Source organism: Odontesthes bonariensis, chromosome 8 (assembly GCF_027942865.1).
Source record: "Odontesthes bonariensis isolate fOdoBon6 chromosome 8, fOdoBon6.hap1, whole genome shotgun sequence".
Taxonomy (NCBI): domain Eukaryota; kingdom Metazoa; phylum Chordata; class Actinopteri; order Atheriniformes; family Atherinopsidae; genus Odontesthes; species Odontesthes bonariensis.
The window spans coordinates 37314627-37336787 of NC_134513.1; the positions used below are offsets into that span (position 1 = coordinate 37314627).

Sequence of the window (22161 nt, forward strand, 5' to 3'; positions counted from 1 at the left end):
GTAGTGGATGTTGGTTGATATTACTCCGCCACCGCTAAGAAAATAGTGCGAGCATGAACGAGCTGCCAAATAAAACACGACAGAAGCAACTTTTCGCAACGAAATTTGATATGGATTACCAGTGCACACCAGTAACCACTCCGGTGAGTTGATGATTTTGAAAACGTTTATTGTGCTTTTACGGACCTTTCTAGACATGCACATGACTTGCCGTTCTGAAGCAGGTTGAGAAGAATCAAAATTAGGCAAATACCGGAGACAGCAGTAAACATCAAAAAAGCGGTGAGGGGGGTTCTAAAACATTGCAGACGACTCAGAAAAGAGGCTTAATGTTGAAAATACCGCAGTTCCCCTTTAACTTTACCAAAACACTGGAAATCTGACTCAAAATAAAATTATTCTTTCAAAGAATAACACTTGTTTACACTTCACAAGGTACATGCAGTCAATCAAAGTACACCAGGGGCCCGTTGCACAAAAATAGGATAAGGGATTAAGCCGGGATATGTTGGCTATCCTGGATCAACTTATCCGTGATCCAGTTGCACAAAAGTGGGATAGAGGGAAGTGGGATATGTTCAGACCTAAGTTACCATGGAGATTTATTCAGTGAAGCTAGCCTGCTCCAGACCAGGCTAAGTTCCAGGATCTATTTAATCTCATTCCTTATCTCAGTCAGCGGTCGCCACAAATGGAAACCAATATTTATTCCACTGCCTAGAACATATTGTTAAAACATTTAACTATACCCACTATCATTATTGAAACATTTGTGATCATTAATTACAATCATTTTAGATAACTGATGATTTTAGATGACCACTAGATAATTTAGTTTCCCACAGACTACACATAAAGTACATCACCATATAAATATAAATACACATTAGAGAGTACCATGATGTTCCTTTATTGAACAAGGATGAATCAAAGCAAGTAAACCATCAGCTCCTTTCAAAACTGAAGTCACACAGTGCTCTACAAGACAAAAAGCACAGAATCAAAGCATGCAGTTTGAGACAAACTGTTTGGAAAAATGGCCTATACAAATAAAATTGCCTTGCCTATACAGCACACAAACCTAACAAAAATTCCTCTGCCATTGCAGGCCCAACTTAAAGCAACATGCATATTAATTAAAATAATTTAACACATATTGTCTCTGACCAGCCGACCACAGCCGTCATCCGGGAAGATGGCAGTACTGTCCCAGTCTATGAGAGCTGGCACTCTGGGGGCCCTCTCCTGTCTCAGGCAGGCCACATTGTGGAGGACAGCACAGGCCACAATGATATCACATGCCCTGTCTGGGCTGACTCTCAGGTGGGTCAGACACTGAAAACGTGCCTTCAGTAGGCCAAATGTCATTTCGATCCGGGCTCTTGTTCTAGCATGGGCATGGTTGTATGCCAGTTATGCCTCCAGAGGGTCCGTAAATGGAGTGAGCAGAAAAGGCTGGCAGGCGTACCCTCTGTCACCCAGCAATACACCCAGGAATTCACCTGTGAATACAAAATGTTACCATCACAACCTCATAAGTAGTGACATTCTTAACACAGCCATGATGTTAAAAGTGGTTATCAATAGAGGTTCTGTGGCTCACCTTGTGATAGGCGCCGATAGATCTCTGAGTTCCGAAACACTCGGGAGTCGTGGACCGAGCCGGGCCACTTTGCCACAACATTACTGAACAAATAGTCAGCATTGCAGACCATCTGAAATGATGAGATGTTAAACCAATTAATGCACATCACAGGCAATGTACAGTGTTCATTAATTTACTTTATCAAAAGTCATGTTCACCTGTACATTGATGCTGTGGAAGTTTTTCCTGTTCACAAAATCCCCCTCATGGCCACCTGAGGGGGATTTTATTTTGATGTGTGTGCAGTCCACTGCACCAATGACTTTGGGGAAACCTGTAATATGATGCAATGAGTATCTTACTCTGAATGTTAACATTGTAATTGTAACTGTAATTTTTAAAAAAAAATTCTTACCTGCAATCCTATAGAACTCCTCCTTGATGTCACAGAGTCTTCTATGCCCAGGGAAGGAGATGAAGATGCTGTCAAGTCCTTTAATTGCGTTTTTTTTTCACTGCTAAAACAGTACAGGCAATGTGTGGGCAGGCACATTCTTAATAAAAAGTTGCTGCCATGTCCATTTTGGTTGCTTGCTTGCGCTTGACTCAGAGCGCGGATCTCGAAAACACATGAGAAGCTATACAGAATCATACGCGGCGGACAGCACAGCTTTATGCCAATTACGCACACAGGCTCCACACCTCCACACGCATCGCGTCTGCAATCATAACTCATTAGGGGAAATCACATTTTGCCAATATTTTAGAGACCCCTCAACATTTCCCAAATCATGTTTTCGGGGGGGTCTCGTGTCAGTTTCAGGGGGTCTCGGATCCCCCGAGTCCCCCCGTAGTTCGAACACTGCCTAATTGTGATAGTTTCAGTGGAGTGGTGAGTGTGTATTTGTGCACTACTTACGCATTCAGGCGGTCAGCAATGGTTTGCCACGCTTGCTCCCTTTGTTTTTTAACTGTGGCAGTATTTCCTTTTTGTTTTATTTTCTCCTTCACCTCTTCATAGGTTTCCATTAATAGTTCTTGCTCCGCTGGGGAGAAAATACGCCGCCCTTGTTGCCATGGTGAATCAGTGAATCTATGATCGATCGTGGGGTCTATTTAAGAAAGCCGTGTGCAGCACTTATCCGGGATCGCTTTCACCTGGCTTAATGAATCCGTGTCTGCTCATCCTGGCTTGGCCTTTGTGCAACCAACTGAGCCTGGGCGCCATGTTTTGGATTCCTTGAACCTGGCTAAGTAACTCATCCTGGATGTCTAAATCCTACTTTTGTGCAACGGGCCCCAGGTTTCAGAATACTGGCCATTGTTGACATTACAAAAACTGCATAGACTTTTATGTTTCAGTTTTACGGGTATTTGCATGCAAAACATGAAATCCACCGTTTTTTCACTAAATTTCTTGGTTGGGAACTGTATGTCCACATGTAATGTTCATATTCAAAGGCATTCCAGTAAAAAGCAAATAAGTTTTTTTTTTCCTTTACTGTTTACTACAGGAGGTACAGTAGAAATACTGTTTACAATATGATAGAACAGAAAACAGTTCACTTTCAATGAACAAAAAATCCATGAAATACACAAGAGCATTCTGAACAAAAAAACAACAGCAAAAAGCCCAGATAAAAAGGGGGGGGGGCTAAAAAAAAAAGCACAAAATTACTGCATCTAATCTCTGCGATCTTCAGGGTTAGGCCACATGTTTTCATCAACATCACATCTGATATTATCCAAGGCGAGGCACCCGGGATAAAACCGCTTGGTATGTCGGATCCACCCTTGGCAATCATCAACTGTGATGTCCCTGCAGCCAGCATCCATGGCTTCAAGGAGGGACATCTGGTCATGTGGCTGATGCTCATAAACCTTCCACCTCCCTGCAGAAAAGAACTCCTCTATGGGGTTGAGGAAAGGTGAATATCAGAGGTGGGAGAAAGTCCCTATGTTGCAAGTCCAAGTAGAGTCTCAAGTCTTTGCTCTCAAGTCCAAGTCAAGTCCAAGTCCTATGATTTTTGTTTCGAGTCCCAACCAAGTCCTAACAAATCGATTATAATTAATGATACGGATCACGACCACGCCTCAATTAAGTTGTTTATATTTTATTGTTAATGTTCTGCCACTTATTCATTTGTTTATTTTTATTAATATTGTGTTTAGATGCTTCGTCAATATAAGCACTGCCTTCTTGTGCCAATAAAGCAATTTGAAATTGAAAAAATTGGGTGATATCTTCAGTATTTTTTTTTGTGTGTATTGGCATTAATTATCCAGCCAAGACTGATAACAGGAGTGCATTTGTAAATCAATAGACAATAGACTTTGGGAGGTATTTCTCCTTTTATTTCTACACAAACTTCCTGAAACTTGCACAGAAAAAATTCAGGCGGCGTTCAGATGGCACTGACGGCTGGGATTTCTGGCTGCTACAGTATTGATGCGACACTTTTAAAAAATATTTTAATATTTGTGCTTGCTGCATGTGACTTGACTCGAGTCCAGAGGGTTAAGTCCAAGTAGAGTCCAAGTCTTTTTTTGATTTGGTCAAGCAAGTCTCAAGTCATCAAAATCGGGACTCGAGTCCAAGTCAAGTCTCAAGTCTCGAGTCCAAGTCCCCACCTCTGGTGAATAGGGTGGAAGGAAGAGACGTACCAGTCTTGGGTGGACTTAAAACCATGTTGTTATTGCTTGCGAATGATGGGAAGCCACATTGTCCCAGGTGATTACAAAGGTCCTCGTGTTTTCACCCTGCTGATCCTGCTCTGGAACCAGGCGCTGGTGGAGATCATTGAGAAAGGCAAGGAGGCGCTCGGTATTGTAGGGTCCAACCTGACATCTGTGAAGGACTAATCCTGCATTTGCAATTGCTGCACACATGGTGATGTTTGCCCCTCTCTGACCTGGCACATCAACTGTGGCCCTTTTTCCAATTACATTTCGTCCATGTCGACGCCTTTTGGCCAGATTGAATCCTGCCTCATCTATGTATATGAATCCATGAGGGGCCTGGTTGGCCTCCAATTCCATAACTCTCTGAAACAAAGTTTATGTAAATCTCATTACTGTATACCATACTGTACTGTAACCCATTACTGTGTAGGTTACCTACTTGCAAAGTGCAAAGCTTATAGAACTGGACGTTGAATTGAGTATACAGTACTATAGCTGGATATATTGTGGTCATAGCGCCTTGACTCTCTCACTGTTCCTCTCAAAGGGAACAGTGTAGAGCTGCTTCATCCGCACTCTGTGTTTGGACAATGTCCGAGTAATGGTTGTGAGGCTGATGCTATCGATATTGTCAAATATCTCACGGTCCTCCACAATTCTAGTTTGAATTTACCCAACATAAATCAGCTGTGTGTCCATTATTCAATTGTTTGTTTATTATCAGCTGAGATAAATTGTTTTTGAACTGATATCACTGCAGAAGCAGAGGTTTTTATACTGTATCTAAGGTTTGGAATATTGTTTTTGCTGTTGTGGGATGTTGTGTGTTAACATTCGTAAATAATACAAAAACAATCCATAATTTTGTTGGGGGGGTATAGCATGTCTGTTAAGGAAATGTGTTTGACTGCATATTGTGTGGAAACAACATGAAATGTGTGAATGGTGTGACCACAAAATACCGATGCTGTGCTAATTGTGTTTAGAGTTTAGAAAATGTGACAACTGTTTGGACAGACGTTTGTTAGCGAATGAAAAAAACTGTAACATGGAATATTTATTTAACAAAACACACAAAGTCAGACACTGAAGCTCTGAGGGTTTTACTGATGATTCACAGCATATCAGCACGTGTTTGAAACATGCGGTTCCAGTAAAAATCACACACATTTACAATAAGAAGGATTTAGAAAATAACAGAATAAAGTTAAAGAATAAAATTTTAAATCATTTTAAAAAGTAAAAAGCTTTTTAACTTGAACGTCAAACTGTTCCACACCTGGTTCATCTATTCCACACGTCAGAGCTCAGCGATCAGCTGGACATTAGGACACACACACACACATATACACACACATATACATACACACACACACACACACACGGGTCGAGGTGGACAGAGGTTTGGTACGCAGGGCGGCCATGTTGGAGCATGCAGTCAGGGCCGGGGAGGTGATAAATCCGGCTTCAGAAGCTTTTGACTTCCGCCTTAAAATGCAGCATAAACACATTTAGTGTGTGTGTGCTCAGGTCCGACTCTGATGTCATCTCAAAGGTTTCAGCTGACAGCAGAAGGTTGCACCCACCAAAAGCTTTCCTGTTTCCTGTTTCAGAGCTCATGCTGCATCTGGGGAATCAAACCTTCTGCTTCTGAGTGTTAACCCCTTAAGGCCTATTGTCGCATATATGCTACAAACCGTTTGACTCAATCAACCAGCTGAGATAGCATCTTTATTCCCCCAATGCCGGTTAGTCCATATTCACTACGGACCTAGGAACCTTTATATAAATAAATATGTAAAAAAAAAAAAGGGTGAATAAAAAAAACATTGTTTTTTCACTGTTATATTACTGTGTTGTTGTGATCTTATTATTGACCATTATTAGCCTAGCAAGCCAGACCCGTACAGCAAAAAGCTGTACAGGGGTCTAGTGACGCTGGATAGCAGTGTGGGCGGGATTAACGGCTGTCTGTCAAGTTCAACGCCACGCAATAGGATGGCGCAACAACCAATCAGAGCGATGAAGAAGTTTTATGTAGTCAACGCGACAGAATTTACATCGTGGTTTGTAGTCTATGGCCTGAAAAGCTGATTTCTCTTAAGCTCTAAACTCTGTAAACTTTAGCAACATTTGAAACATTTTCAGGCGAGAAAGTAGTCGTTTAGATCCCCAAGGTGTTGAAAATCTGACAAAATACCGGCTATTTACAATTTTGTTCCCACGAATTCGGCGCTACTAAAGCTAGCCGCAGTGAGCAACGCACTTCCGGTTTAGCCGTTTTGACTACTCTCGTCCCGTTAACGGAATTTGACCGTTCAAATGCCTTACCGGAGAGTTTTGTCAGCTCTGAGACGAAGATCGGCCCGCCGTCTTCGGTACATCATGCTCGCAATTGACTGGGGATTGCTCTCAGATGTAAGTTTACTTCGTTTCCCTATAAAGCTAAAGAGAGCTAGCTAATGGAACTTTTTTTTTTACCTCTCTCTGGAACTACACACTGAAACGTTGCACCTCTGTCGTCACTAGGTAGCCCAGCCTCCGACCCCGCTTCTCACGATTTGATTGGCTCGATCAAGTTTTGATTTGGAACGTTGCAAAACGACCACAAGTGACTAGACTAGCCCCGGAGCAAATTCCATTTGCGGCCGCTAGGGGCGTCTAGATTTCTAGGCTAGACCATTATGCCTGGTGTCGCAAATTTGCAACAAACCAAAATTTCTATTTATTTTTTGTGCAAAAGTGAAATTAATAATCTCAGCATTATTTACCATCTACTTAAAGGCTAAAACACACACAAAACATTTTGTTATGTACAGCTATATAAATTCAGGCGTTAAGGGGTTAAAGCCACAGGTGGAGCTGATGGAGCATAAAACAGTCAGACCCGTTATCCCACACCATCACCTCCTGAAAGACTAAAATCAACATGAAGGTAAAAATAACTCAGATGAGACTAAATTTAACAGAAATAGTTGAACTGACTGAATCTGAGACCTGAATCTGAGACCTGAATCTGAAATGTGACGACAGTCTGAATGTTGATCCGAAGCAGCTGCGAAGGAGCTCAGGTGCAGCTCAGGTGCAGCTCAGGTGCAGCTCAGGTGCAGCTCAGGTGCAGCTCAGGTGCAGCTCAGGTGCAGCTCAGGTGCAGCTCAGGTGCAGCTCAGGTGCAGCTCAGGTGCAGCTCAGGTGCAGCTCAGGTGCAGCTCAGGTGCAGCTCTGCGGGGCCACCTGGGCGTACACCTCGGCCCCGGAGACGAAGTGTGGGCGGCGGCGGACCCTCCTCTTGGTGTTGTGTTTGGGGTTCCTCTGGTACATGTCTGCAGAGAGGAGGAGGAGCCAGAAGATCAGTCCTGATCACATTCTGTTCTGGCACTGAACCCTGAGCGCAGTCTGACAGGCTCTGTCTTTAAGCATAGAAAGGGTGCAGGGGCCATTTAACCAGGGTTTGGGCTGGACCTGCAGGACCTGCGGGATCTGTGGGACCTGCGGGACCTGCGGGACCTGCGGGACCTGCAGGACCTGCGGGATCTGTGGGACCTGCGGGACCTGCGGGACCTGCGGGACCTGCGGGACCTTTAAAGGACGCCGTACCTTTAAAGCTGAGGACGTACTGCCTCTGGCCTTTCACCAGCTGGACTTCGGCGGCCCGGCCCGACAGGAAGGCCTCCTCCAGAGTCTGTGATGTCACTGATGTGGAGCGCTGCTTCTCATCCTGAGGACAGAGCCGCACGGAGACACGTCAGTCCACACATGTGAACCGGGACGCCTCCCACCCTGCAGAGACCCCATCAGTCCCACTCACCGGCTGCCCATACTCCACCCAGCTCCCGTGGTCGCCCTTGTAGTACCACTGCCACCGAGTCGTCAGGCTGTAGTGAGGCGGCTTCGTTACCGAGGAGACGGTAGAGAGACGGCGAACAGGCAGCGACTCCCACGTCATGCTCAGGAAGTCCACAGGCTGACACTCGCTGCTGAGAAACACAGAGAAGAACCCGTTCAGCCAGACCCTGATCCTGATCCAGATCCTGACCCAGATCCTGATCTTGATCCTAATCCAGATCCAGATCCTGATCCAGATCTTGATCCAGATCCTGATCCAGACCCTGATCCAGATCTTGATCCAGATCTTGATCCAGACCCTGATCCATACCCTGATCCTGATCCAGACCCTGATCCAGATCTTGATCCAGATCCTGATCCAGACCCTGATCCAGATCTTGATCCAGACCCCGATCCAGATCCAGATCCTGATCCAGACCCTGATCCAGATCTTGATCATGATCCAGATCCAGATCCTGATCCAGACCTTGATCCAGATCTTGATCCAGACCCTGATCCAGATCCAGATCCTGATCCAGACCCTGATCCAGACCCTGATCCAGATCTTGATCATGATCCAGATCCAGATCCAGACCCTGATCCAGACCCTGATCCTGATCCAGATCCTGACCCAGATCCTGACCCAGATCCTGACCCAGATCCAGATCTTGATCCAGATCCAGATCTTGATCCTAATCCAGATCCAGATCCTGATCCAGACCTTGATCCAGATCCTGATCCAGACCCTGATCCAGATCTTGATCCAGACCCTGATCCAGATCCAGACCCTGATCCAGATCTTGATCCAGATCCAGATCCAGACCCTGATCCAGACCCTGATCCAGACCCTGATCCAGATCCAGACCCTGATCCAGATCTTGATCCTAATCCAGATCCAGACCCTGATCCAGACCCTGATCCAGATCTTGATCCTGATCTTGATCCTAATCCAGATCCTGATCCAGACCCTGATCCAGATCTTGATCCTGATCCTGATCCAGATCCAGATCCAGACCCTGATCCAGATCCTGATCCAGACCCTGATCCAGACCCTGATCCAGATCCAGATCCTGATCCAGATCTTGATCCTGATCCAGATCCAGATCCAGACCCTGATCCTGATCCTGATCCAGACCCTGATCCAGACCCTGATCCTGATCCAGACCCTGATCTTGATCCTGATCCTGATCCAGATCCAGATCCAGATCCAGATCCAGATCCAGACCCTGATCCAGACCCAGATCCAGATCCAGATCCAGATCCAGATCCAGCTCCCAGCTGAGCTGCGGGGAGGCGTGACCCATCACCTGTGCGTCTTCGCCGGGTCGCAGAAGTCTCGCTCGATGTCCTCATTGTGCTGCAGGTCTGTCCAGGTGGCGCCGTCCCACACCTCCCACTTATAAGGAAGGTGGAAGTGGACCCGCTTACACGCGACTGCATGAACACACAAAGAACACAATAAGAAGACTGATCCACAGAAATCTGCAGGAATGGATCCACAAAGCAGAAAAATGTCTGTCAAAGTCAAAGGAAACCCTCAAAATAAAGACGAATAAGTTAGCATCTGCTGCTAACTCCCAGAGCAGCTGCAGATCCAGAGGACTCACCGTGGAACCTGCAGCTGTTTCTGATGAAGTGAAGACAGATGTCCATCTCAGCTGTCTGAGGGGAGTTACAGGGAGAATCTGTGTCCGTCTCTGAGCAAAATGAACAAACAGAAAGAAAGTGCCCTCAGATAAACGTCGGGTTCAAAAAAACAACCATGTCATTGGTTTAGGCGAGCTCATGTTCAGCTGCCAGTCAGAATCTTTCACATTCATGGACCAATGAGCTCATGCTTATACGACAGTTTTCTCATATTTGTGAAACAGTCGTGTTATATGAGACAGGTTTCTCCTATTTATGGTGTTTTTTTCATAAACGTGAGCTTTCTAATATCAATTAGAAAATTGGAAAATTCTCTCTCATATTTATGGGACAATTTTCTCTCATTTAAAGCAAAGTTTTCTCAGATTTCTGAAATGGTTTTATGATAATTATGGGATGGTTTTCTCATATGTGTGAGAAGGTTCTTTCACATTAACACTCCTGTATGCAGAACTGGTGAAATCTTCTCCTATTTCTTGATATTTTTGGTTCAACATAATAATCATCAGATTGGGTTATATCCACCCTGAGGAGAGTGGACCAGAGGAGCCCATGCTGGTGTGTTGTGCAGCCCATCGGAGGCTCTATCCTCACCAGCAGCAGCAACACTGAGGTGATGGATGTTCCTGTAGATCAAGGGCAGATTTTGAATGATGTCCACACTCAGATGTCTTTCCTCCAGCATTCTCCGGCCATGTTCATCGATGGCGTGCTGTCGTTTACACTTGCGTCCAAACATGCAGTCGCCCCGAACAAAGTGCTGACACAGGTGCACTTTGGTGCAGTCGCTCTGGAAGGTGCAGCAGCCGTGAGGACCGCAGCCTTTGTTATAGTGCAAACACACCTAAAGAGAAGCTTCCGTCAGTGGTGGAAACATGAAAGAGGAGTTCGTCTCGCTTTAAATAAAGCTCTGCAGCTCACGTTAACATCTTTTCAACGTATCGAAGGTCGTAGATCTTTTAAGAATGAGATTTTCTGTAAATATGAGGTGAAAATCTGCTTCAGAAATGTTTAGAAGCTGAGTTTTACTTTCCTCAGGTTTTATATTGATTTTTTTAGTTATTTTGTTTTTGTTGTTTTCATCAACCCCAGCTGGTGGAGGCGGATGGCCACCCTTCCTGGTTCTGGTTCTGATGGCCACCCTTCCTGGTTCTGGTTCTGCCAGAGGTTTCTTCCTGTTCAAAGGGAGTCGTTTCTCTCCACAGTCGCCTCAGGCACGCTCAGGCCGGGAGATTGGACCGAAAAACAAAAAGTTTCAGTGCAATCTGTTGGTTTTCTTAGCTAGGAAATTGTTTTTGAATTGGCTCTATATGAATGTATTGGATTATTTTATGAATAATTATGATTACAATTAATTGAATTCCAATTGGCTTGAATTGGACTTTATTATCTAAGTGCCTTGAGATGACATTTGTTGTATTTGGCGCTATATAAATAAAAATGAATTGAATTGAATCCGTTTCTTCTTCTCTGGACTTGGCGTTACTGTGGAACAGCCTTCGTATCCTGACACTGTTAAACTCGAGCTACTCTGGCCCGTCCGGCTCCAGCAAAGAAAAGAAACATCGACCAACAGCAGATTCAGAGCTGTTTGCACGAGTCGGGTTCATCAAACCCTCCGAATCTGTGGGAGTTATCGTCTGATGCATCTTAAACTGCTGTGTCCTAACATGCAAACGCATCTGAAACTCAGGCAGAACAAACTGCCAGTGGAGATTAAACTTTCACCAAATGGAGACATTTTTAAATCCAGGTTAAAGACATTTCTTTTCTCATGTGTCTATGCATGAAATCTGCACGATATCTTTGACCTTATCTCGACTGTTGCTTGTTTTTAAATTCATTTAAATGATTTTATTTGTTTCTCTTTATATTCTTTTACATATTTTTAATGCTTCTTCCACTCCCTGCTGCAATGCTTTTATTTTATGTGAAGCACTTTGAATTGTTTTGTAAAGGAAATGTGCTATATAAATAAATTTGATTTGATTTGAGAAGGAACAATATAAGGACAGAGCCAAGAGCTCAAACTAATTAAGTTTGAATTGAAACAGAAAACATGAACAGGAAGCGCTGAGGTCATGTTACTCTTTATCACAGACAGGTGGAGCTTATTTCTTCTGAAGGCACCAGATCACGTTTAGAGGTTTCACTTTTTCATTTCACTCCACTAGTTTGAACTTTTCTTTTCATTTATTGAGCCATAAAAACCTCTGCCTCATATACATCTCAATCAAAGGGTTAAAAAAGGGCGGAGCGGCCTGGTTACCTCGGGCAGCAGCGCCGGGTCGTTCTGCAGCAGCAGCAGGAACAGCTCGTCCTCCTTCAGCTCGTGCAGCGTGCAGTCTCTCAGTAATCCATGGTTATGATCAGATCGGATGTCATGGGAGAACTTGCACGGTTTCCTGTGATGAACAACAGCGTCAGTGATCTGAAAACGTGGTTTGGTGTTAAACTAGGTTGAACAGACAGCAGCTCCAGATCTGGAGGTTCTCTGCTGCAAAGTACGTGAAAAATTAGACTTTTTTTGGATTCATCCTGGTAGCTGGGGAGGGTGGCACATTTCTCCCTAAAGGACAAGAGAGAACGCTGAAGACAATCCAGACTCTGTTTATGTGTCGTTCCACGATGGTGGAATGACCTACCGAGTGCTACCAGAACAGGGGCGTCCCTGAACATCTTCCAACTGTAGAAGACCCAGCTCTCCAGAGAGCATCTCCTACCCTGCACTGACCCTGTACCTCCCTCTATGCCTGCTCTCTATCTCTGTCACCTCTGACAGAGTCCGACAGAGTCCGACTGGTGGTTTCCTTCTATGTAGCCTATTGTTAGCTTTGATGTTATATCCTCATCTGTAAGTGGCTTTGCCTAAAAGCGTCTGCAGAAACACAACAACATTACCACTTCCTCTGTGAGCATGTTTGCATGTGTGCAGGTGCAGAGGGTGGAGACGAGCTGCAGACAGTGTGGACTTTAAGGTTACCGTGAAGCACCGAAGGAAACATCTCAACTCCGTCCATGAATCTGATAAAGAAGTGAGTATTTGTCAGTTCAGATGCCAGTTCCTGTCCTTGGTCCAACTCCTCAGTTTTAGTGTCATCGAGCTTTCCAAACTGCCTCAAACACCCGGGTTGAAGAGCCAGATGAGAAGCAGGCATTTACCTCCACAGAATGAAAGTTCAAGTGAGTTTCCTGAGATGAATGTGGAGTTTGGCTGGAATAATCTTCATTCTGATTATAACAGATACACAGATGTTGAGTAAAACTGAAAATCCTGTTTCTAAAACATGCTTCAGGTCCAGTCCAGGTATGTTTGTTCGGCGGAACCTGAGTGTCTGTGCTTAAAGATTGAGCAGCAGGAACATCTGCTTATAGACTGAGCAGCAGCAACATCTGCTTATAGACTGAGCAGCAGCAACATCTGCTTATAGACTGAGCAGCAGCAACATCTGCTTAAAGACTGAGCAGCAGGAACATCTGCTTATAGACTGAGCAGCAGGAACATCTGCTTATAGACTGAGCAGCAGGAACATCTGCTTAAAGACTGAGCAGCAGGAACATCTGCTTATAGACTGAGCAGCAGCAACATCTGCTTATAGACTGAGCAGCAGAAACATCTGCTTATAGACTGAGCAGCAGCAACATCTGCTTAAAGACTGAACAGCAGAAACATCTGCTTATAGACTGAGCAGCAGGAACATCTGCTTAAAGACTGAGCAGCAGGAACATCTGCTTAAAGACTGAGCAGCAGAAACATCTGCTTATAGACTGAGCAGCAGGAACATCTGCTTATAGACTGAGCAGCAGGAACATCTGCTTAAAGACTGAGCAGCAGGAACATCTGCTTATAGACTGAGCAGCAGCAACATCTGCTTAAAGACTAAGCAGCAGGAACATCTGCTTATAGACTGAGCAGCAGCAACATCTGCTTATAGACTGAGCAGCAGCAACATCTGCTTATAGACTGAGCAGCAGCAACATCTGCTTATAGACTGAGCAGGAGGAACATCTGCTTAAAGACTGAGCAGCAGGAACATCTGCTTAAAGACTGAGCAGCAGCAACATCTGCTTATAGACTGAGCAGCAGGAACATCTGCTTAAAGACTGAGCAGCAGGAACATCTGCTTAAAGACTGAGCAGCAGCAACATCTGCTTATAGACTGAGCAGCAGGAACATCTGCTTAAAGACTGAGCAGCAGCAACATCTGCTTAAAGACTGAGCAGCAGCAACATCTGCTTATAGACTGAGCAGCAGCAACATCTGCTTAAAGACTGAGCAGCAGCAACATCTGCTTATAGACTGAGCAGCAGCAACATCTGCTTAAAGACTGAGCAGCAGGAACATCTGCTTAAAGACTGAGCAGCAGGAGCATCTGCTTATAGACTGAGCAGCATGAACATCTGCTTATAGACTGAGCAGCAGGAACATCTGCTTAAAGACTGAGCAGCAGGAACATCTGCTTATAGACTGAGCAGCATGAACATCTGCTTATAGACTGAGCAGCAGGAACATCTGCTTAAAGACTGAGCAGCAGGAACATCTGCTTAAAGACTGAGCAGCAGCAACATCTGCTTATAGACTGAGCAGCAGCAACATCTGCTTAAAGACTGAGCAGCAGGAACATCTGCTTATAGACTGAGCAGCATGAACATCTGCTTATAGACTGAGCAGCAGGAACATCTGCTTATAGACTGAGCAGCAGCAACATCTGCTTAAAGACTGAGCAGCAGCAACATCTGCTTAAAGACTGAGCAGCAGCAACATCTGCTTAAAGACTGAGCAGCAGCAACATCTGCTTAAAGACTGAGCAGCAGGAACATCTGCTTAAAGACTGAGCAGGAGGAACATCTGCTTAAAGACTGAGCAGCAGGAGCATCTGCTTAAAGACTGAGCAGCAGCAACATCTGCTTAAAGACTGAGCAGCAGCAACATCTGCTTATAGACTGAGCAGCAGCAACATCTGCTTAAAGACTGAGCAGCAGCAACATCTGCTTATAGACTGAGCAGCAGCAACATCTGCTTAAAGACTGAGCAGCAGGAACATCTGCTTATAGACTGAGCAGCATGAACATCTGCTTATAGACTGAGCAGCAGGAACATCTGCTTATAGACTGAGCAGCAGCAACATCTGCTTAAAGACTGAGCAGCAGCAACATCTGCTTAAAGACTGAGCAGCAGCAACATCTGCTTAAAGACTGAGCAGCAGCAACATCTGCTTAAAGACTGAGCAGCAGGAACATCTGCTTAAAGACTGAGCAGGAGGAACATCTGCTTAAAGACTGAGCAGCAGGAGCATCTGCTTAAAGACTGAGCAGCAGCAACATCTGCTTAAAGACTGAGCAGCAGCAACATCTGCTTATAGACTGAGCAGCAGCAACATCTGCTTAAAGACTGAGCAGCAGCAACATCTGCTTAAAGACTGAGCAGCAGCAACATCTGCTTATAGACTGAGTAGCAGCAACATCTGCTTATAGACTGAGCAGCAGGAACATCTGCTTATAGACTGAGCAGCATGAACATCTGCTTATAGACTGAGCAGCAGGAACATCTGCTTATAGACTGAGCAGCAGGAACATCTGCTTATAGACTGAGCAGCAGCAACATCTGCTTATAGACTGAGCAGCAGCAACATCTGCTTAAAGACTGAGCAGCAGCAACATCTGCTTAAAGACTGAGCAGCAGAACCAACTGCTTAAAGACTGAGCAGCAGAAACATCTGCTTCTAGACTGAGCAGCAGCAACATCTGCTTAAAGACTGAGCAGCATGAACATCTGCTTATAGACTGAGCAGCAGGAACATCTGCTTATAGACTGAGCAGCAGCAACATCTGCTTAAAGACTGAGCAGCAGGAACATCTGCTTATAGACTGAGCAGCAGGAACATCTGCTTATAGACTGAGCAGCAGGAACATCTGCTTATAGACTGAGCAGCAGCAACATCTGCTTAAAGACTGAGCAGCAGGAACATCTGCTTATAGACTGAGCAGCAGCAACATCTGCTTATAGACTGAGCAGCAGCAACATCTGCTTAAAGACTGAGCAGCAGCAACATCTGCTTAAAGACTGAGCAGCAGAACCAACTGCTTAAAGACTGAGCAGCAGAAACATCTGCTTCTAGACTGAGCAGCAGAAACATCTGCTTATAGACTGAGCAGCAGAAACATCTGCTTATAGACTGAGCAGCAGAAACATCTGCTTATAGACTGAGCAGCAGGAACATCTGCTTAAAGACTGAGCAGCAGGAACATCTGCTTAAAGACTGAGCAGCAGCAACATCTGCTTAAAGACTGAGCAGGAGCAACATCTGCTTATAGACTGAGCAGCAGCAACATCTGCTTAAAGACTGAGCATCAGCAACATCTGCTTAAAGACTGAGCAGCAGGAACATCTGCTTAAAGACTGAGCAGCAGAAACATCTGCTTAAAGACTGAGCAGGAGGAACATCTGCTTAAAGACTGAGCAGCAGGAACATCTGCTTAAAGACTGAGCAGCAGGAACATCTGCGTAAAGACTGAGCAGCAGCAACATCTGCTTAAAGACTGAGCAGCAGCAAACTCTGCTTAAAGACTGAGCAGCAGCAACATCTGCTTAAAGACTGAGCAGCAGGAACATCTGCTTAAAGACTGAGCAGCAGCAACATCTGCTTAAAGACTGAGCAGCAGCAACATCTGCTTAAAGACTGAGCAGCAGCAACATCTGCTTAAAGACTGAGCAGCAGGAACATCTGCTTAAAGACTGAGCAGCAGCATCATCTGCTTAAAGACAGCAGCAGCAACATCTGCTTAAAGACTGAGCAGCAGCAACATCTGCTTAAAGACTGAGCAGCAGAAACATCTGCTTATAGACTGAGCAGCAGCAACATCTGCTTATAGACTGAGCAGCATGAACATCTGCTTAAAGACTGAGCAGCAGCAACATCTGCTTATAGACTGAGCAGCAGCAACATCTGCTTAAAGACTGAGCAGCAGGAACATCTGCTTAAAGACTGAGCAGCAGCAACATCTGCTTAAAGACTGAGCAACAGCAACATCTGCTTAAAGACTGAGCAGCAGCAACATCTGCTTAAAGACTGAGCAGCAGCAACATCTGCTTATAGACTGAGCAGCAGGAACATCTGCTTAAAGACTGAGCAGCAGAAACATCTGCTTATAGACTGAGCAGCAGGAACATCTGCTTATAGACTGAGCAGCAGGAACATCTGCTTAAAGACTGAGCAGCAGGAACATCTGCTTAAAGACTGAGCAGCAGGAACATCTGCTTATAGACTGAGCAGCAGGAACATCTGCTTATAGACTGAGCAGCATGAACATCTGCTTATAGACTGAGCAGCAGGAACATCTGCTTCTAGACTGAGCAGCAGGAACATCTGCTTAAAGACTGAGCAGCAGGAACATCTGCTTAAAGACTGAGCAGCAGAAGCATCTGCTTAAAGACTGAGCAGCAGGAACATCTGCTTAAAGACTGAGCAGCAGGAACATCTGCTTAAAGACTGAGCAGCAGAAGCATCTGCTTAAAGACTGAGCAGCAGAAAGATCTGCTTAAAGACTGAGCAGCAGCAACATCTGCTTATAGACTGAGCAGCAGAAGCATCTGCTTAAAGACTGAGCAGCAGGAACATCTGCTCAAAGACTTAGCAGCATGAACATCTGCTTAAAGACTGAGCAGCAGCAACATCTGCTTATAGACTGAGCAGCAGAAGCATCTGCTCAAAGACTGAGCAGCAGCAACATCTGCTTATAGACTGAGCAGCAGGAACATCTGCTTAAAGACTGAGCAGCAGCAACATCTGCTTAAAGACTGAGCAGCAGGAGCATCTGCTTAAAGACTGAGCAGCAGCAACATCTGCTTATAGACTGAGCAGCAGGAACATCTGCTTATAGACTGAGCAGCAGGAACATCTGCTTATAGACTGAGCAGCAGGAACATCTGCTTATAGACTGAGCAGCAGGAACATCTGCTTATAGACTGAGCAGCAGGAACATCTGCTTATAGACTGAGCAGCAGGAACATCTGCTTAAAGACTGAGCAGCAGAAACATCTGCTTAAAGACTGAGCAGCAGGAACATCTGCTTAAAGACTGAGCAGCAGAAGCATCTGCTTAAAGACTGAGCAGCAGGAACATCTGCTTAAAGACTGAGCAGCAGGAACATCTGCTCAAAGACTGAGCAGCAGGAACATCTGCTTAAAGACTGAGCAGCAGGAACATCTGCTCAAAGACTTAGCAGCATGAACATCTGCTTAAAGACTGAGCAGCAGCAACATCTGCTTAAAGACTGAGCAGCAGCAACATCTGCTTATAGACTGAGCAGCAGGAACATCTGCTTAAAGACTGAGCAGCAGGAACATCTGCTTATAGACTGAGCAGCAGGAACATCTGCTTATAGACTGAGCAGCAGGAACATCTGCTTAAAGACTGAGCAGCAGGAACATCTGCTTAAAGACTGAGCAGCAGGAACATCTGCTTAAAGACTGAGCAGCAGGAACATCTGCTTAAAGACTGAGCAGCAGAAACATCTGCTTATAGACTGAGCTGCAGGAACATCTGCTTAAAGACTGAGCAGCAGCAACATCTGCTTATAGACTGAGCAGCAGCAACATCTGCTTATAGACTGAGCAGCAGCAACATCTGCTTAAAGACTGAGCAGCAGCAACATCTGCTTAAAGACTGAGCAGCAGCAACATCTGCTTATAGACTGAGCAGCAGCAACATCTGCTTATAGACTGAGCAGCAGCAACATCTGCTTAAAGACTGAGCAGCAGAAACATCTGCTTATAGACTGAGCAGCAGCAACATCTGCTTAAAGACTGAGCAGCAGCAACATCTGCTTAAAGACTGAGCAGCAGCAACATCTGCTTAAAGACTGAGCAGCAGCAACATCTGGTTAAAGACTGAGCAGCAGCAACATCTGCTTATAGACTGAGCAGCAGCAACATCTGCTTAAAGACTGAGCAGCAGCAACATCTGCTTATAGACTGAGCAGCAGCAACATCTGCTTAAAGACTGAGCAGCAGCAACATCTGCTTAAAGACTGAGCAGCAGCAACATCTGCTTATAGACTGAGCAGCAGCAACATCTGCTTAAAGACTGAGCAGCAGCAACATCTGCTTATAGACTGAGCAGCAGCAACATCTGCTTATAGACTGAGCAGCATGAACATCTACTTATAGACTGAGCAGCATGAACATCTGCTTATAGACTGAGCAGCAGGAACATCTGCTTATAGACTGAGCAGCAGGAACATCTGCTTAAAGACTGAGCAGCAGGAACATCTGCTTATAGACTGAGCAGCAGCAACATCTGCTTAAAGACTGAGCAGCAGGAACATCTGCTTAAAGACTGAGCAGCAGGAACATCTGCTTAAAGACTGAGCAGCAGGAACATCTGCTTATAGACTGAGCAGCAGCAACATCTGCTTATAGACTGAGCAGCAGGAACATCTGCTTATAGACTGAGCAGCAGCAACATCTGCTTAAAGACTGAGCAGCAGGAACATCTGCTTAAAGACTGAGCAGCAGGAACATCTGCTTATAGACTGAGCAGCAGGAACATCTGCTTAAAGACTGAGCAGCAGGAACATCTGCTTAAAGACTGAGCAGCAGCAACATCTGCTTATAGACTGAGCAGCATGAACATCTGCTTATAGACTGAGCAGCAGGAACATCTGCTTAAAGACTGAGCAGCAGCAACATCTGCTTATAGACTGAGCAGCAGCAACATCTGCTTATAGACTGAGCAGCAGCAACATCTGCTTAAAGACTGAGCAGCAGAAGCATCTGCTTATAGACTGAGCAGCAGGAGCATCTGCTTAAAGACTGAGCAGCAGGAGCATCTGCTTAAAGACTGAGCAGCAGGAGCATCTGCTTATAGACTGAGCAGCAGGAACATCTGCTTAAAGACTGAGCAGCAGGAACATCTGCTTATAGACTGAGCAGCAGGAACATCTGCTTATAGACTGAGCAGCAGGAGCATCTGCTTATAGACTGAGCAGCAGGAACATCTGCTTAAAGACTGAGCAGCAGGAACATCTGCTTATAGACTGAGCAGCAGGAACATCTGCTTATAGACTGAGCAGCAGGAACATCTGCTTATAGACTGAGCAGCAGGAGCATCTGCTTATAGACTGAGCAGCAGGAACATCTGCTTATAGACTGAGCAGCAGGAGCATCTGCTTAAAGACTGAGCAGCAGGAGCATCTGCTTATAGACTGAGCAGCAGGAACATCTGCTTATAGACTGAGCAGCAGGAACATCTGCTTAAAGACTGAGCAGCAGCAACATCTGCTTAAAGACTGAGCAGCAGGAACATCTGCTTAAAGACTGAGCAGCAGCAACATCTGCTTAAAGACTGAGCAGCAGCAACATCTGCTTAAAGACTGAGCAGCAGGAACATCTGCTTAAAGACTGAGCAGCAGCAACATCTGCTTAAAGACTGAGCAGCAGCAACATCTGCTTATAGACTGAGCAGCAGGAACATCTGCTTATAGACTGAGCAGCAGGAGCATCTGCTTAAAGACTGAGCAGCAGGAACATCTGCTTATAGACTGAGCAGCAGGAACATCTGCTTATAGACTGAGCAGCAGGAACATCTGCTTATAGACTGAGCAGCAGGAGCATCTGCTTATAGACTGAGCAGCAGGAACATCTGCTTATAGACTGAGCAGCAGGAGCATCTGCTTATAGACTGAGCAGCAGGAACATCTGCTTAAAGACTGAGCAGCAGCAACATCTGCTTAAAGACTGAGCAGCAGGAACATCTGCTTAAAGACTGAGCAGCAGGAACATCTGCTTAAAGACTGAGCAGCAGGAACATCTGCTTAAAGACTGAGCAGCAGCAACATCTGCTTAAAGACTGAGCAGCAGCAACATCTGCTTAAAGACTGAGCAGCAGGAACATCTGCTTAAAGACTGAGCAGCAGCAACATCTGCTTAAAGACTGAGCAGCAGCAACATCTGCTTATAGACTGAGCAGCAGCAACATCTGCTTATAGACTGAGCAGCAGCAACATCTGCTTATAGACTGAGCAGCAGGAACATCTGCTTATAGACTGAGCAGCAGCAACATCTGCTTAAAGACTGAGCAGCAGCAACATCTGCTTAAAGACTGAGCAGCAGCAACATCTGCTTAAAGACTGAGCAGCAGCAACATCTGCTTATAGACTGAGCAGCAGGAACATCTGCTTAAAGACTGAGCAGCAGCAACATCTGCTTAAAGACTGAGCAGCAGCAACATCTGCTTATAGACTGAGCAGCAGCAACATCTGCTTATAGACTGAGCAGCAGCAACATCTGCTTATAGACTGAGCAGCAGGAACATCTGCTTATAGACTGAGCAGCAGCAACATCTGCTTAAAGACTGAGCAGCAGCAACATCTGCTTAAAGACTGAGCAGCAGCAACATCTGCTTATAGACTGAGCAGCAGCAACATCTGCTTATAGACTGAGCAGCAGGAACATCTGCTTAAAGACTGAGCAGCAGCAACATCTGCTTATAGACTGAGCAGCAGCAACATCTGGTTTCAGGTAGTTATTCTCAGTTTTAGAACAAAGCAAACAGAAACCCAGCAGCAGAGCCCAAACTGGTTTCTTTTCTCTGGAAATCAAAACTCACCAGAATGGGGCGTGTTTCATTACGTCACTGTGACGTCTGATAAAAGGTACAAAGAATTTGTCAACAAGTTGCATCCCAGTCTGTTTTTTTCTTGGTGTTTCTGGTCCCGGTTCCGGACAGAGAACAGATTTAAGAACAGCAACAATAAATCAGCCCTTCTTCCTCCGCCGCTCTCTGCCTCGCAGTTCTTTAACTTTCGTTTTCTTCACTGCAGTAGGGCGTGTGTGTTAGTCCGCAGGTTGAAATAGTCCCAAATGAAGAAAATAAGTTCTGAACTGATGACAGCAGCACTTTGTTTGTTTTGTTGTTGTTTATTTTCACTTCTTCTCGTTTCTGTCAACATCGATTGTTTCTGAGGATTAGTTCTAGCGTCATAAACCCGTTTGTGACACACGCATGTGCTCGCGCACGGCTCACCTGCCCTTCCCGAACCTGCAGGTTCCGTAGATGTAGAACTTGCAGAGGTGCAGCTCCTGGCAGCCCCCGCAGGGCCGCTCGCGGCCGTAGCTCCGGCACAGCCGCAGCGACGTCCGGGCCACCACCGTGGAGTTCTCCGCGGGGTCGCCGACCACCAGGAAGCGCGAACACCCCTGGATGATGAAGATGAAGTCCTCCATGGTGGTGCCACATCGCTGCTGCAGCTCCCGGTGCAGCTGCAGCAGCTGCATGGACCCCCCGCTGCTGCACAGGCTGCTGGTGGCCTGAAGCACCGCTCCGCTGGTCCACGGCATGCTCACCCACCTGCCGCCCGACAGCTACTGAGGGCCGGGCAGGAGATGGGGAGGACCCGGGGGGAGGAGAGGCAGCACATAT

General features: G+C 45.6%; 1 protein-coding gene and 1 long non-coding RNA gene across 4 annotated transcripts; both read right to left on the bottom strand.

The window, feature by feature from the left end:
- Positions 1-1446: 1446 nt before the first annotated feature.
- On the bottom strand, positions 1447-1881 carry LOC142385890 (uncharacterized). Its single transcript, XR_012770266.1, has 3 exons — positions 1804-1881; positions 1604-1715; positions 1447-1502 (listed from the first exon to the last, which is right to left on the bottom strand). It is a non-coding gene; the product is annotated as an uncharacterized LOC142385890 (long non-coding RNA).
- A 3473-nt stretch (positions 1882-5354) lies between these two features.
- parp12b (poly (ADP-ribose) polymerase family, member 12b) lies at positions 5355-22161 on the bottom strand. 3 transcript variants are annotated; one of them, XM_075472370.1, is made up of 8 exons: positions 21766-22161; positions 12009-12144; positions 10334-10583; positions 9700-9789; positions 9400-9526; positions 8076-8241; positions 7865-7985; positions 5355-7590 (listed from the first exon to the last, which is right to left on the bottom strand). In XM_075472370.1, the coding sequence occupies exons 1-8, from the start codon at positions 22077-22079 to the stop codon at positions 7478-7480; spliced, it is 1317 nt and encodes a 438-aa protein (XP_075328485.1). In that variant the 5' UTR covers positions 22080-22161; the 3' UTR covers positions 5355-7477. The 3 variants fall into 3 exon arrangements, with proteins under 3 accessions (XP_075328485.1, XP_075328484.1, XP_075328486.1); XM_075472369.1 differs by having other exon boundaries at positions 8076-8244; positions 21766-22160; XM_075472371.1 differs by having other exon boundaries at positions 8076-8244; positions 21349-21858.